The sequence below is a fragment of the Sander lucioperca genome, chromosome 7 (genome assembly GCF_008315115.2).
Source record: "Sander lucioperca isolate FBNREF2018 chromosome 7, SLUC_FBN_1.2, whole genome shotgun sequence".
Classification (NCBI taxonomy): domain Eukaryota; kingdom Metazoa; phylum Chordata; class Actinopteri; order Perciformes; family Percidae; genus Sander; species Sander lucioperca.
The window spans coordinates 33,458,390-33,476,219 of NC_050179.1; the positions used below are offsets into that span (position 1 = coordinate 33,458,390).

The window sequence follows — 17,830 nt, forward strand, 5'->3', positions numbered from 1 at the left end:
CAACAACCCAGTCTGCAGAGAGGTGGACAATATGAGATAAAAATAACACAACAGACAGCTGAGGCAAAACCTTTCTTTGGTTTTTAAAACCACTGCAGCTCAACGTTTTATGATCAGATTTCATTAAGATTCAACGTTAATGTAATTTAATTAGTTCCAATGTGAATCAAGAGTTATTCCTTAATTTAGCCATGAAAACATACCAGACTGAGATACTTTTTAAAATTTTAAATCTTAAAAACTAAAACCCTTAAAACACCTTATTTTGAAAAGCTTGCATTAACAAATAAGTAGTGCATGACTTTCCCCAGTAATTTGTGCCAGTGTGAAACACTGACAATGATCAGACAATAAAACCGTTTTAAATTAAGCACCCAGGCATTTGAGGAACATGCAAATACTTTTTATTTCTGAGTATATTGTTTTTGATGATGAACAGTTTTGGATGCAGGTAATGCAGTCTTTAGAATAACCTAGACTTCATAAGATATCAGTCAGTGTTGTAAAATCTGTCCGTTGTAGTAGTAGGTAGCAACATGACACATAGGAGATAAACATTTAAAAAAAGGAATAAAACACATTGTTTTAAATCTGATCACCAATAATATACATTTATTACATTAAATGAAAGTGAATCTTTCTGTAGGACATCAAATGGTTCTACTCACTATTGTTGACAGGAGAAATGATCAGAGGGGCAGAGTTTTTACCACCGTTGTTGGTACAGGGACTGAAGTATGGGTAGAGTTTCTCAGTGAAGGAGCAGCCAGCAAAGGAGTAAATAAGAGCTGCAGCACCAACGTCATAAAAGGAGACCAGACCCTCCTCATAATCCACAAACACCCCCACCTTCTCAGGACAAGACTTCAGACAGAGACGAACTGGAGGGTCTTCACAAGCTTCATAATTATTTTCATTCCTTAACCATATCATCCATAAACCATACTGAGGAGTTGTTGTGATTTTTCCCTTCCTACTGATCGACTCGATTGTCACTCCTAAATCCCACTTAGTCTTTCCTTTAACCTGAACCTCATAATAAAATCGTCCAGAAGAGAAGCCCTGCTTTGCTAAAACATTAACGCAAGTATCAAATCTATCTGGATTGTCTGGGAGATTCTTCTTTACATCACCATGTTTATGAGTTTTGGATGTGCTGTATCAGGATTGAGTGTCACATCCACTGCAGACTGTTGGACCCTCCTCATCCTGACCTCAAACACTTTCTTCATCTGTTTACTGAGCGTCTCCTCCAGCTGCTCCACCTCAGTGCTTCTCTTCTTCAGCTCAGAGATTTCCTGTTCCAACTCTTTGATGAAGCCTTCAGCATGTTTCTCCATCTTTCCCTGCTTCTCTGTGATCGTGTCGATGAGCTCGGCCTGGCTTCTCTCAACAGACTCCTTCAGAGCGGTGAAGACCTGAACACCTTCTGCTATCTCTCTGTCTGCATCTTCCTCACTGAGCTCCACTGAGTGTTTGATCTCCTGAATCTTCAGTCGTCTCTTCTGGATCATCTGCTGAATTTCAGCCTCTGTCTTCCCCAGCTCGGCCTTCTTTCCTTCATATCCTTCTTTCAGAGGAACAACGTCATGTGTCTTGTGGTCTGAAATAGTGCAGAGCATGCAGACACACATCTGGCCGGTCTTACAGAACAGCTCCAGCAGTTTATCGTGCTTCGTACACATCCTGCCTTCCAGATTCTTCACAGGGTCGATCAGCTGATGTCTTTTCAGACCTGACCTTGTCAGATGAGGCTCCAGGTGAGTCTCACAGTAGGAGTCCAGACACACCAGGCAGGACTTCAGGGCCTTCAGTTTGGTTCCAGTGCAGACGTCACAGGGAACTTCTCCTGGTTTGGACACTTGTTGCTCTGAGCTGCTGCTGCTGGCTTTCTGTTGAGCTGACTGTCTGAACTGAGCATCCATCTCAGAGATGGAAGTATTGACCTGCAGCTCAGGTCTTGTTTTGAAAACCTTATTACAGTTGGGACACTGACACTGGACATTAATATCCCAGTGTTGAGTGATGCAGGTTTTACAGAGGTTGTGTCCACATGGTGTGCTGACTGGATCAGTGAACACATCAAGACAGATGGAGCACAGAAACTGATCTTCAGCAGGCAGCAGACATATCTACACTCTGAGGACAAAAATGAGAAAAAACAAAACTTTCATTCCATATCCTTTTGATTATTTGTTTTTTACACTATCAAACTTCTAGCTCTGCATAGTATAAGAATATGTAGGATAACCAAATTTCGCCAGGGGTAATTTGGGCTGGCATTAAGTAGTTGTCATGGTAACGAGCAATCACATGTACCAACATATGAAAACGTGATAAAACCAGTCTGACTGGTGTGCAGTGTAGAGTGTTAGCTAATGTTGTTTTACAGATAAACACAGAGTTCACTGTGAAAGTTAAAATGTTTCAATGAGATCAGCCAAAGACTGGAGCAGATGTGAAGGCAGTTGATGAGTACTGCTAACATCACAAGACTGAGTTTGCTTTAGTGGATTTTTTTCTTTGAACCATTGCCCTCTGGGAGGAGTTATAGGTCTGCCAAAACACACTTCCTGATTTAGGGACAGTTTTTTCCCACAAGCAATTTGCACATTAAGTAAGAAAAAACACTAAGCACACATCCACTAATACTGCTACTTTACATAACAATGTGCAATACAAGTAAATCATTTTGGTATTTACTTATTATTAATTATATGCATTTTCCATCTTCACATTTTCTGCTCTACGTCATATGTGTACTTTTGGTGTCTACTAGAATAGGTTTACATTCTTTCGCATATGTTTCTCATACTGCCCATTGCTGCAGATCCTCTGCCTCAAACCTTTGTCTGAGCTCTTGGCCTCCCTTCCCAAAAAGCCCAGTCTGCTCTGATTGGTCACCTACACCACTCTGTTGTGATTGGTCAACCAAATTCAAACAAGCCACTGGGCAGGCTGTGCTTGCAGGCAGTTGAGAAAAAGTTCTGTCTGTGGGGTAGAGAGCTCCATTTGGACTGAGATGTGTTTTTGTACTTTATACATCTATTACATACACAAAAACTATATAACACACTAAAAGACAGGAAAATCCCAAAAAGCATAATAAGGGCTCTTTAATTTCATTGTTTATCATTGACAGTCAATTCAGATTTTTAAATATCATCATGATATATTTAAATTCTCTCCACAACCCCCACGGGCACCGATGGACCTCAGTTAGGAGTTGAACTGAGGTTTGGAGTTCATACAGGAAACAGGCCTGTACATTATCTTAAGCTAAAGCTAGCTGTCCCTTTATTCTGTCTAACCTTAACTAGCCAGAGTTCACTGAAGTCACTGTGGTTTGGTTTTTACCTCTGTTTTGTATTTCTTGCTAAATTCACGTTTTTATCTACAATGACACAGTTCTATATTCTTTATATGGTCAAACAGATGTAAACCAGTCAGATTCTGGTTTAACCCTTGTATTGTCTTCCCTTCAACCTTGAAAAAAACACTTTTTCCCAACGTTTTTCACGCCTTTTTTTTCACAATTAGTTTTTGGTTTTTCCAACATTTTAATTTTTTTTATTTTTCTTCTACACATTTTCAGCGCTTATTTCTACGTACCATATTTTCTGATATAAAACAAAAATTTAAAACGAGTCAATGTGACCCAAAGTCACTTTTACATAATATTTAGTGAGTTAATTTTGTCTCTGTAGGGCAGTGTACTCACCAGTGTTTGGAAGAGATTAGGGTTAGGGGTTAGTTATATTAGTGTATGTGCTTTTAAAATACTTTATTGAGCTTAATATGTAGGATAATTTTCTCAACACATAAAGGAACATTTCTTCCTTTAGTTTATCACAAGCATTCAACATAGAGATACATGGTTTTCACTGAACAGGAAGGGGCTGAAAAACTGTCATCTGAAAAGTAACTTAAGCTGTCAGACAAATGTAGATGTCAAGTATAAAGTTCCAGGAAAGGAAAATACTCAATTAAAGCACAAGAACCTCAAATGACCTCAAAACCTCTTAAAGTGCTCATATTATGCTTTTTGTCGCTTTCCCTTTCCTGTTATATCTTTTTTGTGCATGTAATAGGTCAACAAAGTGAAAAAGCCCAAAGTCCACCCCAAAGGGACTTATCATCTCCAACAGAAAACACTGTTCACAAACTGCTCCAAACAGCTCTATTGTAGTCCAGCCTTTACTTCAGAGACAAACGTGGTCACTTTGGAACACACGTTATAATGCTCACCTAGCTGCTAGTGTGGCACGACCTCAAACCAAGCTAGTTAGAGCGGAGGCCCAAAGAGTTCAGATAGTTGTATCGCCATGTCCAGGAGACAGTGCAGAATTAAAACGGTACATTTGAAAGACTAATTTGTTAACATTTAAATAACTTACCACTCTGAAACGTCTTGCTCCAGTCTAGGTTGCGAAGCTGGTTCGGGTTGTTCTGCCCGTGTTTTGGTATCAGACTCAGATTCGAACATGTAGCCTACAGCTGGGCCGTAGCCATGGTTACAGGCCGAGGCAGGATTGTTTTGGATCACACTAGCTTGCTTGTCAGGGCCCACCTTACTCTGCTTCTGACTGGCTAGTAGTCCTTACCTAGCTACTGCGCATGTGCGACTCCCAACAAAGATGGAACAGAAGTGAGAGGTCTCACTCTGTAGCTAAAACAGAGAGCTCAACACACAGGGTGAAAAGAGGAGCTGCATCAATGTGCAGTACAACAAAAAGATGGTGTTTTTTGAAAATTAAACCACATAAACTTATTCTGGTACAACCTCTAAATACGATTATGAATCTGAAAATGAGCATGTGAGGTCTTTAAGTAAAAGAAACAAGACCAGCAGCCATGAGAGATTCAAACACTGTGTAAACTAACCCTTTAATATTCTCTTTAAGTTTAAATGTTCCAGATGAGTGCAGCAGGAGAGGGTCAGGGTAATACCCAGACATTGAGCTAGATGGCAGACAAGACCTGTAAGTATTTGCTCTGACAGTCAATGAACCTCTCTTGGAGCATTTATTTACTAGAACTAATTTTTTCGACTTTTTTATCAAACTGCAGAGGCATGCTGGGACATTTTGGCTTTTTGATTCAAACTTTTAAGCAGGCCTAATTGAATAATAACCGCGCAATACTGTACAAAAATCAAAAGTACACCCTCAAGTCCATGATCATTTATGAATGTGTAGCCTATATTTATGTTGTTATTTGAAATTAGTCCTACAATTATATCAAGTAACTGAATCCAGTAATAATAACAACAGTACTTAACTTTTTTGTCCTTAAATATCAAAATGTTCCTATTAATCGTCTAACAGTTTATTATTTGGTAACTAGGGTTATGTATGTACTACAAACCTGCACATTTTTAAAAGGTAAACTGTTTTCTTTTTACATAAATCGATTAAGAATTGACTTTGTTACAAAATAATTTGTTCCTGTTGTGCCTGCTCATTTTCTGCTTGAGTTCTTGTGTCAGTGTTACTTCATCAAAATGACTTACATGATTATTATTATTTTTAAACAAAAAAAGCTTTTTACATCATGAAATGTCCACATAAAAAGTAATGTTCGTGATAATCCCACTCAGATTACAGTTCACTGTGTTATTTGTACAGTTTATTATCGGATCAGGGCAGGTGTGACAGATGACTCTCCCCCCTCCCCCTCCTAGCCGCCTTCCTCCTCCTACTCTCGGGTCCTATTCTCTCTCTCAGACGGAGCTCGGCGTCTCCACCGGCCGCATTTCACCGCGCAACTACCCTGGCTTCCGAGCGCAGAAACTTCATGGGACGGAGGTGGACCTGCACCGGCTGGGATTCAGCACTCTTTCCCTTCCTCCAACCTCAGCTGCGGAGGATCTGAACGGTCAGTTAATTTTTTCCAACCCAATGTGAGGGCATATTTTCCGCTCTGGTCTCTTTGGTGATGCCTCCAGACTCGAGCTGCTCCGGGACGCACCCGAACCCGACAGGTGCACATCTTATACACGACCAAATACTTTGTGAAAGCTGGTTGCGCGGAAAGATGAAAGAAAACTGATTTTTTTTTTTGTGTGTGTGTGGCGGATTCAAGTTAAGATTGTCGCTTTTTTGGACCGATTACCAGAAACCAGAGATGGATCAATCATTTGGGAAAACGCATCAGTTTGATCTTGCGGGTTAGACAGAACCACACGATGCTGCTTCCATTCTCGAGGCTACTGTGTTTGTGGCTGTGCAGCGAGGCCGTCGCGAGTCAGCTCGTCTGGCAGAAAACAAAGACGACTTTCAGTCCTCATTATGAATCCACCGCCGCTGAAAAGAATGCGCAGAGCCGGAGATGGAGTACTGTCCCCGGGGAGGACAATGGAGGGACGTTCGGTGCGAATACGCAGGCCTCATTGCTGGATACTGTAAAGCCGTCATCCTCTGACCTGCCAGGGACACAGATACCCTGGCGCGCTGTGCGTAAAAGCCAGGCGCAAAATGGAGTGGGACGCATCCGACGGGTACCCGGAGACGAAGCTTTACGCACGGATGTAAACAAAGCCGGTGAGCCGCGAGTGAGTGGTCAATGCAGCCCGGGAGAAGTGCTTAAACAAACCCCGCATGGACGCACGTGTAGCCTCGGGAGAACCGGACACAACCGGCGGCAGAGACGGAGCGCTAAACTCTGCAGGAGGAAGCGGAACGAGCCGATGCAGGACGGAGCCGCCATGGCGCAGGAACATGAGCCCGGAACCCCCTTCGGACTCAACACCAGTGACTATGAGGAGGAGTACTCTCTGCCGGACTTTTCCGACACCACGCCGTTCGGGCCGGTGAACCCGCGGACGCGACGGAAGCAGTTGAAGAACCCGTTCTACCCGGTCACCGCTGAGGCGTACGGAGCGTACGCGGTCATGATCGCCGCCGCCGTCATCTTCAGCGTGGGGATCATCGGGAACGTGTCGCTCATGTGCATCGTGTGTCACAACTACTACATGAGGAGCATCTCCAACTCGCTGCTGGCCAACCTCGCGCTCTGGGACTTCGTCATCATCTTCTTCTGCTTGCCGCTCGTGGTGTTCCACGAGCTCACCAAGCACTGGCTGCTGGGGGAGTTCTCGTGCAGGATCATCCCCTACCTGGAGGTGAGAGGGGACGGGAGGGTTCTAGAGCTGATGCTGGGACAGTGCATCATCAAAGTGATTGCGTTCTATGGGAGCGTGTTTATATACGTTCACAACACTTGGAGAACTGTTACTGGATGTATTGGCCCTTTAAAGGTATTTCAGTAAGTTGTGGGTGGGCTATAATCTGTCAAATGTATCCCTTGTTCAATGAATCAAGTCATTGTGAGGCAGAAACAACCTTTCAAACAAAAGGCAGGAGCTGCAATCCCTTTTTGACAAGTGGAAAAAGGACTGATTTAGGGCACAGGGCGCTCCTGCAGGCAATACATTTTGTTGGCACAACACCGGAAATGACTAACTGAGTGTACATGTGTGAGATGTCAGTTGTGAGAACAGGTTTGACAGGTGTTTGTAATTTTCTGTTCAGAGGTTGTTGATAAAGAAAATCATGGAGCTCATGCTGTTAAACCCAAATTAAGACAGTTTATACCATATTTGAACCAGTCACCAATAATATAGGTAGATCTCACACTGTGCAGCTTCAGAGCTCATTGCTGAATTAAAGCAGTGTAATCATCCCTCCCTCACGCTGGCCATTAATAAGCGATCCCTTACCAACCTGTGTCCATTGTAAGTGATGGAGGACAAAATCCACAGTTCTGTGCAAAAATCACTCCTCAGTCTGAGTTAATCAGATCAAGTGATTATCTTCTGTGTCTCCTTGGTGAGCTGCGATGGAAGGAAAGTAACACAAAGATGAAATTTTGTGCTAATTTAAATGCTAAATGTAGACTAAAGATGTAACTCAGACTGCCCTAGCCTCATTTTCCATGTTCCTTAATTTGTCATTTAACAACACAGGGTTGCATAATGAAATGTACAGTAAGTTGTAGCTTCCTCAAAACTTACAGTTTATACAAATATTTAAATTAAAATAAAACAATATAAAGTAACTTATATCCAACCTTTTAAGTAAATATGTAGCACATCCCACTTTCATGCAGGAGACTAAAGTTCACATCCTGTCACATACCTGCATTAACTTTTTTATTCAACTGCTACATTAAGGGGGAATAACTTAAAAGATATGAAATGGCAAAAATGAAATGAAAAAGCCAACATGCTAAAAATTAAAAAAAAATTCTTTCCTAAAAGAAAGTTTTAACAAGAGATTTCACTGTAGTTTCCATTCGCATGTAAACATTTTTTTTTATTTCTATGTCGCCACTGAAAGTTATTTGGGATCCTAGAGAGTCGTTCACTATCACCCATAGGTGTAATTTAAAGAGGGGATGGGGGGCTTACAACCCCCCCAATAATCAAAACTGTCCAGTGCAACCCACCCCAAAAACTTTTTATAATTTCCTTTACATAAATAAAGACATTTGCACCTTAACTTGTTGCAGAACCATTCACCAGAATGCAGGAAATTAAGTGTTTGATGTTCAAAATTTCAATTTGGCTCAAAAGCGGATATCTCAATCCCCCATTGATTGTCAGAACAACCCGTTCTCATTCCAAACTCGTAAAATACGAGTCTAAAAGCGCCCTTCAGCGTGTTTGTAGAACGCACCGGGGAGAGCAGCAGCTACACGGGGTTTGAAGATGACGTAGCATTAAGAGCGACTATGGTAGAGAGTAGTATGAAAGCCCGAAAATCTGCATAGGGAGGTTGGTTGGGGTGGTGGATGGGTCAGTCAAACAACACAGGACTTTCACCCAGGAGACCGGGGATCGTGTCCCGCGTGTCACGTTTCCTAAACCCAACCGTCCCGTTCTTCTTTTCCTAAACCCAATCGTCCCGTTATTGTTTTCCTGAACCTAACCGTCCCGTATTTCCCGCGTGTCATGGAAACGTAAGCCCACCCACGACCTTTTCCTTAACCTAACTGCGTTCAACGGGACGCCAATAGTCCCGACCAAGTGCGTTTAGATAAAGCGCGTTTAGATATGACGCTAAAGGAGACTTTTAGCGCCAATAACAACGCCAAAGTCTCCTGACCAAGCGTCCATATTTTACGCGATGGGAGTGAGAATCTGTTGGTTAGAACTAGATGTTTGAAGTTTTCCTGACTTAAAACTAACAAACGGATGTAACGTCACTGAAAGGAGGATACAAGATGATATTTTACAGTGCAGTTCTATAGTTAATTCATGTTCATGTGAACACCTGTTCACGTTAGAAGAGAATTAAATGGAGAGTGGCTCCAGACTGCAGTCAGGGTTTAAATCCGGTTTAATGTCACCACATGTGAAGGGTCTTTAATCTGATCGTTGTCAACAAGACGACACCTGCTGAACATGTGACACCATCCTGTCCAATCAGAGTGAAGATCAGGATTAATGAAGTCTCTCAGATTCAGATTAGACAGCGACAACCCCCCCCCCCCTCCCCTCTGATCAGTGGAGGAAACAGGACAAGGAGCTCTGAGATTAGATCTTTTTGTTCTGCATCCTGTTTTTCCTGGTTTGGTCCCTTCCCTTTAGTTCCACTTAAGGGAAATCTTGAATGGAGAGTTTTTCCTTTTACCTGTAGTGCTATTTATCAATCTAGATTGTTTAGGCATGAGTTGGCCAGTGTTGGAGATATTGGCCGTAGAGATGTCTGCCTCAAAGCGCCAAAAAATACATTTCATTAACAGCAATGTATTTTTCCAGATATCATGACCCAGTTACTCCAGATAATCCACAGACGTGGTTGTGAGTAGGGTTGGGTATCGTTTGGATTTTTACGATTCCGATACTGAACCGGTACTTTTAAAACAATTCGGATTCCTAAACCGATTCTTGAAAAATAACATCAAAGAAAGGCTCTTTTATTGAGTTTTTTTTTAATTGAAAATTATTTAAATTTAACAATATATTAACATTTAAAGTACTTAAATATATAATAAGAAAGAGAAAGTGTGATATTTTTATGTAAGTTTTGGAGCAACAGAGGGAAAATATTTCAGTCAACACATTAACTGGAACCGAAATGAGGAACCGAAATTTGCGTTCTAATCCGTTCCGATTCCTTCCAGTTAGGTAGAAACTGTAAGTTTTGGTACCCAACCCAAGTTGTGAGCGGTTTCATGTAGAAAATATTTTCTGTCTAACGAAGTACACCCACCCCCCATATCTCTGCACACAGTCCCTTCATGGTCCGACATTGATATCTTGTAGAGAATAGTTACCTCAGCACAAAGCCAGGTCCATAAAGAACTTATTTTCCAAGGCAAATCCTTTGGGATAAACTGGAACCCCGACTGAGCCAGACCTGGTCACCAACATCAGTGTTGATACTTTTGTGGCTGAATGGGAGCAAATCCACGCAGCCAGGTTCAACATCTGGTCGGAGAGACTGAAACCAGAAGAGTGGAGGCTGTTACAGCAGCACATTAATGTCCATGAATTTGCAATCTGCTGTCCACATACTTTTTGGCCATGTTGTTTGTGTGTGTGTGTGTGTGTGTGTGTGTGTGTGTGTGTGTGTGTGTGTGTGTGTGTGTGTGTGTGTGTGTGTGTGTGTGTGTGTGTGTGTGTCCTCCGTGTTGGTGATGTGAGCTGAAGTTGACATTGTTGACATGTTTTAAATCAGCTGGGATGTAAACATTGGCAGCAGGTAAACACGTTTTTCAAGCGTTTTAATGTGGCGTTTGGAAACAAAAGGTCGGATTGATTAAGTTTAATCTTCTTAACAGCTGCAGCTCTTTGTTTGAGATGATGACCTACTGTAAATGACATTAGTGATATTTACTGATGTCACAAACATCAGTCATTTTTTTCATATTTTGTCTATTCATTCTTTCATTTTTTATATATTTTATATTTTCTTATTTTAGGGTAGACTTTCGTTTAATTTAATATAAAAAACATACATATATTTTATCACTTAAAAGTGAAATGATGTGGAATAAACAAAAGTGTTAAGAGCCGGAGCTGCAGAACTGAGATCAGTCCTGTGGTCTCCTCTAACTGTTTAACGGAGCGTAATCACACAAAACACAAAGAAGATTAAATGTGAAAACTGCCGTGATGGTCCGACCCCCAACACACACACACGCACGCACACACACACACACAGTCTGTAGTAAGTAAGGCTCTTAGGATTACAATTTTGTCATCAAAAAAAAAAGTCAAATAAATAAATCCAAATCATGAATACTTGTGTTTTTAGCTTCCTTTAATGAGCACCATTTCCCACAATCCCACAGACTGCTGTTGCAGGTTTCAGGTCAGCAGTTTGACAGACTGTCATGTTCTATCAGAGATACTATAATTATCAGTTTCCAACTTGTTAATGCCATAAACATCTTGATTTTTTTCCTGAAAGCTCTGATATATCAGATTATAAATAAGACCAAAGTGCCTGAAAACAGAACAACTTGTATTGTACTCAATTGTAGAATATGGAAAATAATCTCAAGGAACAGGTTTCGCGTCGACCCAAAGAGAGATTGTTATGAGTAATAGAAGCTAGACAGGATGTGACATCATGTTGTTTATGACAGTCACTTTCCAGCAGTGTCTCACTATGTGTCGTCCCACACACACACACTGGTTTGCTTGTCTGTTGTTCTTCATACAGTGTGAAGTGTTTACAGCTGCTGAGACTCAACAGATGTGGTTTGACATTGTGAGGCAGAGCAGGAGGCGGAAAAGTGTGAGAGACTGTCCATGATCATATTTTACTCGCCAGTTTCATAGTTGAGATCTGTGCATGATGTGGTTTCAGTTAATTCCTACAAAAATCAACCTGCAGACTTGAAAGTGGCTGCAGAGAGATAATAAACCAGTCAGACATTTCATCAACTTTGGGGGTGCCAACAAATAACATTTTGTAAAAAAACAGGAAATATCTGCAAATAATAAAGTAAAAATGACATTTGCTGCCAGTGTTTAATACTCAACAAATTTCCAGTCTCACTGCTACAGACACAGTTCAGTTTGTAGAACGTATTGAGGATCCACAACAGGTTTTCATCTTCATCATTTTATGGCGTTCTCCTTCGTAATCTCTAATACCAACTAAATAAGCAGGAAATGATCTGATATTTTTGAAATATTAGTGAAATAATTTTAGTAAAAAAAAGCAGTTATGAGGAAAAAGTTGGAATTTTATGAGAATATTAGTAGTAATGTTGGGAGATAATGTCATGATTTTACAGGAGAAAGATGTTATGTTTTGGGAGTAAATTTGTAATTTTTACGAGATAATTCTAGGAGTTTGAGGACACTCGAAATTAAATCGATGCAATTAAATGATGTAAGAAAAGGATTCAAGCTGTACAGTATATCTTCTCAGAGGAAAGTTAAAAGTCCTAACACAGGTCTTCAGCAAGTAAAACTAACAATTTAATAATGTCCTTAAAATCTACTTAATATAATCACAACATTTGACATTGTGTTTCGAATTTTCTCATGATTACTATTTAGTATTTACTGTCATTATCATGACTTTCTTTACCTCATGAAATTACTTTATTCACGTTTTGCCTATTTTCTCAAAATATTTTATTCTCAACCATCTCCCACGATTTTATTTCCTCTCAGTAGCCCTGATACTCATTGTCGTACGGTTGTCAGTAGGATTGCGAAGATCCAGGACTTTCTGTTTTTTGAACATCGACAACTTCTCAGTCCCTCCCCCCATTCCACTAAAGCCCAAAACGGTCTCCTAAGCCCCTCCCCCCACAAGGGAGAATGAATGCGTGTGCATGAGCAGTGATTGACACGCAGTTAGACACCCCGGCCCTGATTGGTGCATCTGAACAGGGAGCTGTGGATTTTTGCAAATCTCACTACAGGCTGTAGGTGGAGCCAGAGGAGGCAGATCTTTTTTTTTAATGACCTGCTTCATGTAGTTCTACTGGAACATAGGGTCAGTTTCAGCAAATATGACAGAAAGTTAGTTTTATAAGTCTTACCTACTGCACCTTTAACTGACTTATTGGTGCTGCTAACACAGTAAATGATTGCACTCTTAATTTTTTAGAAGGGTAACCTGACCCTTCTCTTCTCTTCCCAGGTGGCTTCTCTCGGCGTCACTACCTTCACGCTGTGCGCTCTGTGCATCGACCGTTTCCGTGCTGCCACCAACGTGCAAATGTACTATGAGATGATCGAGAACTGGGCATCCACTACGGCCAAGCTTGCCGTCATCTGGGTGGGCGCTCTGCTACTGGCGCTGCCCGAGCTGCTGATCCGACAGCTGGTCACCGAGGACGGCGACCCGCCCGACGTAACGCCGTGCGAGCGCTGCGTGGTCCGCATCTCCACTGACCTCCCGGACACGCTGTACGTCCTTGGACTCACCTACGATGGAGCTCGCCTCTGGTGGTACTTCGGCTGCTACTTCTGCCTTCCGACACTGTTCACGATTTTCAGCTCGCTGGTCACCGCGCGCAAGATCCGCCACGCTGAGCGCACCTGCGTCCGCGGCAGCAAGAAGCAGATCCAGCTGGAGAGCCAGATGAACTGCGCCGTGGTGGCGCTGGCCATCCTCTACGGCTTCTGCATCATTCCGGAGAACATCTGCAACATCATCAGCGTGTACATGGCGGCCGGCATTCCCAAGAGAACCCTGGACATCCTGCACCTGGTCAGCCAGATGCTGCTCTTCTGTAAGTCCGCGGTGACGCCGGTGCTGCTCTTCTGCCTATGCCAGCCGTTCACCAAAGCCTTCCTGGACTGTTGCTGCTGCTGCTGCGAAGAGTGCGGCCCGCCCCGCTCCGCCGCCGCCACCAGCGACGCTGACAACGAATGCACCACCATCGAGTTGGAGCTGTCGCCATTTAGCACCATCCACAGGGAGCCGTCCACTTCCTACAGCGCTGTGGGGACGCACTGCTGAGGGCAAAGGTCAACACCGTTAAACGGGTTTCATGCTTCTTGCATTTAGCGCGGATGGCAGGCATGGTCGCCGCAAACCGCCTGGTCTTTCATAAAGTTTCACATATGCAGACCCTCCAGGCACAGTCACTCAGGCCACGTTTGCGACATATCGTCCAGACCGCTCCGATCGCCCTGAACACAAGAAGCATGAAACACATTTTTGGCGGAGCTTCTTCTGGGTCGTTCGGAGTCTGATTGGTGGACGCGTTGACATATCAGGCTGTAAATTCCTTAGTTAAAACTGTTGGACACATATGTTTTCTGACGGACAAACGAAAACGTCTCTGTTCGTCCATTCACCGTTTACAGAGTTTATATTTGAGAGATGAGAGAACACACAGTCAGTATTAGTAGAAAGCATTCATGTGTTTAGTTCTTTTTAATTCACTCACTAGTATGTGTACTGAATCTTTTTGTTCATTGTCACTGTATTTTACAGAAGCTGAGAACAGACATGTTCCTGATGACAACTGAGGCATGATGACAAACAAATGGGGTTTGATGTCTTGAGATACAGGATAATTAAATTGGGTAACACTTTATCTTTTGTCTATAATTTCCTGAAAAAAAAATATTTTTTAGTTAGATTTTAGTTAGTTGTGTTGAATGTGTATATATATTATAATAAGTATTTTACCTCTGGAAAGAGTTTTTTTTTTTTTTTTAACTGGGCTTTCTATGCAGTAGAATGGCGCAAACCGTTTTGAAATAGGTGCTCCATGACCAGAGAAGCTGTGATAATGTCCCTTTCGCTCAAAAGATAGACAACCTACAACTACCAGAATGCACTGCGCTGCACCGGACCAATTAATGCTCCCACCGTGGGGTGACGTAATGCGAGCACGTCACAGAAACAAAAAGGCGGCCGGCTAGGAACAAACAATCTCCTATTCCAGTAAAATGATAAGCTAAAATATGTTCCGTGTATCCGAAAACGTTTTAGGTGAGAAATAGGCAATGCAGTACCGAAAGAATCTTGGTTAATATTTGATCAGCGCCGCCCAGTTTTACAGTTTAATCTGAGTTCAGTCTGAGTTTGAGACCGAGAAAGAGAAAGAGAGAGGGCGGCTCTCAAAAATCTGCGAAATGCTTCTTCCGGTGGATTTGCACTGGAAGATGAACACCGAGATCTGGGCGCTGGCAAGATGGAGGGAAGTTATGTTATGATTCAAATCTGGTTAAATATCGGCAAAGAATCCCTTCAACTTTCCTGTAAAGAACTTTATTTAAACCATAAATAGCAACTTATTATTCATTTTCTTATCAGAAATGTTATTCCCCATATATGTATGCTTTCCTGACGACATATTTTATCGTTTTGCATGTTCTGCTGACCTGTTGCGAACTCACTAAAAGACTCTGTGCTATGCTGGCAATTATTTGGAAATATACCATGGTCTGCGGCGCGTTAGACAGTTCACGCCTTGCCGTCGTCCATTAATACCTGACAATGGATGCCTCGTCGGGCACTAACCCTTACTTATACCATGGTCTGGGGGAATACTCAATTCTGATTGGCTGCTGGGTGTCCATAAAAGTGTTTTAGGACACCTACTAAAGGAGTTCCAGTGAAACTGACTGTTTACTCTTCTCAGCTGATGCGCTACAAAATGTGAATCTGTTATTTCCAACACTGAGTGGTGCTTCAGTGCCTCGTCCTCTTAACACCACAGGATGGCGCTAACACACAAGCTGCATAAGTAAGTTACACTGCCCCTCTGAACTTACTTTGTTTCACAGCGAATAACGTTATCTTACATCCTGTTCGCTGTTTAGGACGCTACTTAAGGATGCGGCCAACAGTACAAATGGCGAATAATTGTTTGTGAAAATCTTTATATTGTTTTGGGGACAATGACATGGCTGATAGCTAGCTTGACTTGTTGTTTAACATACTGTCAAATTATATTTACTGATTGCCAACTGTACGCAATGTTATTGCAAATCTTGCTAGCATAGCGTTAGCTTTCTGGCTCGTAGCTGTCTGAGCTGAAGGGTTCTCGGACCTGAGCGGGCTATATAAATAGTTCTCGTTGCTAAGCGTGGCAAGTCGTATCTCAGGTCCTTCCTATTTCCTGGAGCCGTGAACAACATTTGCATTGCATAAGAATCTTATGGGATGGGAATGATTGTTTCAGGTATTAGTCAAACCCTCAGGCGTAACCAAGGAAATGGACTTATTGTTTAAAAAAACTTTAGATTTTGATTGTAAAATATAAAATAATGGTTTAAAATGTTATTTGGCAAGTGACCATGGTAGAAGCTGGTTAATGTCCATCAAGGTGTGTATTATCAGGTATTAATGAACTTCGGCGGAGGCAACCGGCCATTAATTCCTCACAATGGACTCCTCGGCGGGCATTAACCCTTACGCATTGAGCATGTACCAATTTAACATTGTCTCTATTTTACCTGTAAATGATGCATACATAGTTATTTCTAGGAAATTATTAGGAAATTACAGACCCCTAAAATGAAGTGTTACCTGTGTTGAGATAACGGGCGTAAACAGAAGGTTGTCAACCATTGCTGTTATCAGCAGCTGGAGTTTTGTTCCTTTTGGATGTTTTCTTTCTTTGTATGAGTGAGTCAGTGGGAGGAACAGTAATATGTTGAAAATGGCTGTTGATGCTGTGTTGTGTTTGCTGATGATGTTCATGTAAATCAGTAACAGCAGAAAAACTGCACTCTGCTCAGTATGTAATGTGACGGAGTTACTGTTTGTTTTTTTTAGCCACAAAAGAAGTGTCACTTTAATTAAAAACTATTTTAAAATAGATGTTTTTGAAACCCTGGTGTGCATTTAGACAGTCAATTTATTTGTGTGGCACATTTCCTGAGCAGCAGTTCAATGGCAGCTCTCACAGAGCAAGTAAACAGAAACTAAACCAGGGCTGTCACTTCAACGCTCGTAAACTGGACTAAGGGCGCCGTCAGACCTTCATTTATAAACACAAACTTTCGAAACAAAATCAGTTTGATTTGTGGTGCTTTCTTTTGGTGCGATCTTTAAAACACATATTTCCGCCATTGATCAATAGCAAATCTTCTGTTAAAGTTCTGCTGCAGCACTGGAAGTTGTAATTCTGAGTCTGAATTATTGACAACTATAATATGTCCCAGATGCAAAAAAGAACTTTAGTGTCTTCAAACTAATAACCGTTTGGCTAAAGCATCCATCAATGACGGTAACACTTACATCTATAGGCACTAAACAGTGTTGTAGTTGAGTCACCAACTGTCAAGTCCAAGTCAAGTCTCGAGTCCCCAGTGTTCGAGTCCAAGTCACCAAAGAAGAGTCTGAGTCGAGTCCTGGACTCGAGTACTCCATCTCAGCCACTAACAGTATAAAATGTAGAGCTTCAGTGTTTCTTACAGCCACAATAAGACAATGTTGGACAGAACATATTGACGATTTAGCTATTCAGACAGCCTCACCACTAGTTGAAAATGTATTATAGGTGTGATAATATGTGTAATATTGCAGTATAGCAAATTGTTTTTTGTGTGCAACATCAGAATAGCTGCTAGAAGAAAAAGAGATTGAAAAAGATGTAGAGGAGGAAACATGTTAATTCGCAAAAGAGGTGTGTGGCTCTCCATCTCCGTCCATCCAGAGGACACAGCCGCCATTGTTTGTTTGTACAGTTCAGAATCAACACACAACATGTCCTCATCCACTCAGAGTTAACAGTCAGTCCAACAAACAACTGAACACTCCTCAGGCACTGACAGTAGGCAGAACAAGCAGACAACAGTCAATGTAAGAACATCATTTATTTATCATGCAAACTGTTTTTCAAAAGTTTTTCTTTTGCTGAAAAGGCAAAAAACAAAACAAAAAAACTG

The 17,830-nt window shown here is 41.8% G+C and overlaps 1 protein-coding gene and 1 pseudogene across 1 annotated transcript; one reads left to right on the forward strand and one right to left on the reverse strand.

Annotated features, from left to right (window-relative positions):
- Positions 1–564: 564 nt before the first annotated feature.
- LOC116036237 lies at positions 565–2,802 on the reverse strand (annotated as a pseudogene).
- A 2,889-nt stretch (positions 2,803–5,691) lies between these two features.
- Positions 5,692–14,238, forward strand: gpr37a (G protein-coupled receptor 37a). The gene is made up of 2 exons (XM_031279741.2): positions 5,692–7,123; positions 13,116–14,238. The coding sequence occupies exons 1-2, from the start codon at positions 6,188–6,190 to the stop codon at positions 13,938–13,940; spliced, it is 1,761 nt and encodes a 586-aa protein (XP_031135601.1). The 5' UTR covers positions 5,692–6,187; the 3' UTR covers positions 13,941–14,238.
- The last annotated feature ends 3,592 nt before the right edge of the window (positions 14,239–17,830 follow it).

Excerpts from the sequence above, each read along its gene's own strand:
- gpr37a (XM_031279741.2), top strand. The coding sequence starts at position 6,188 with ATGCTGCTTCCATTCTCGAGGCTACTGTGTTTGTGGCTGTGCAGCGAG. Across the intron at positions 7,124-13,115 it reads GGATCATCCCCTACCTGGAG|GTGGCTTCTCTCGGCGTCAC; the intron begins GTGAGAGGGGAC and ends TTCTCTTCCCAG.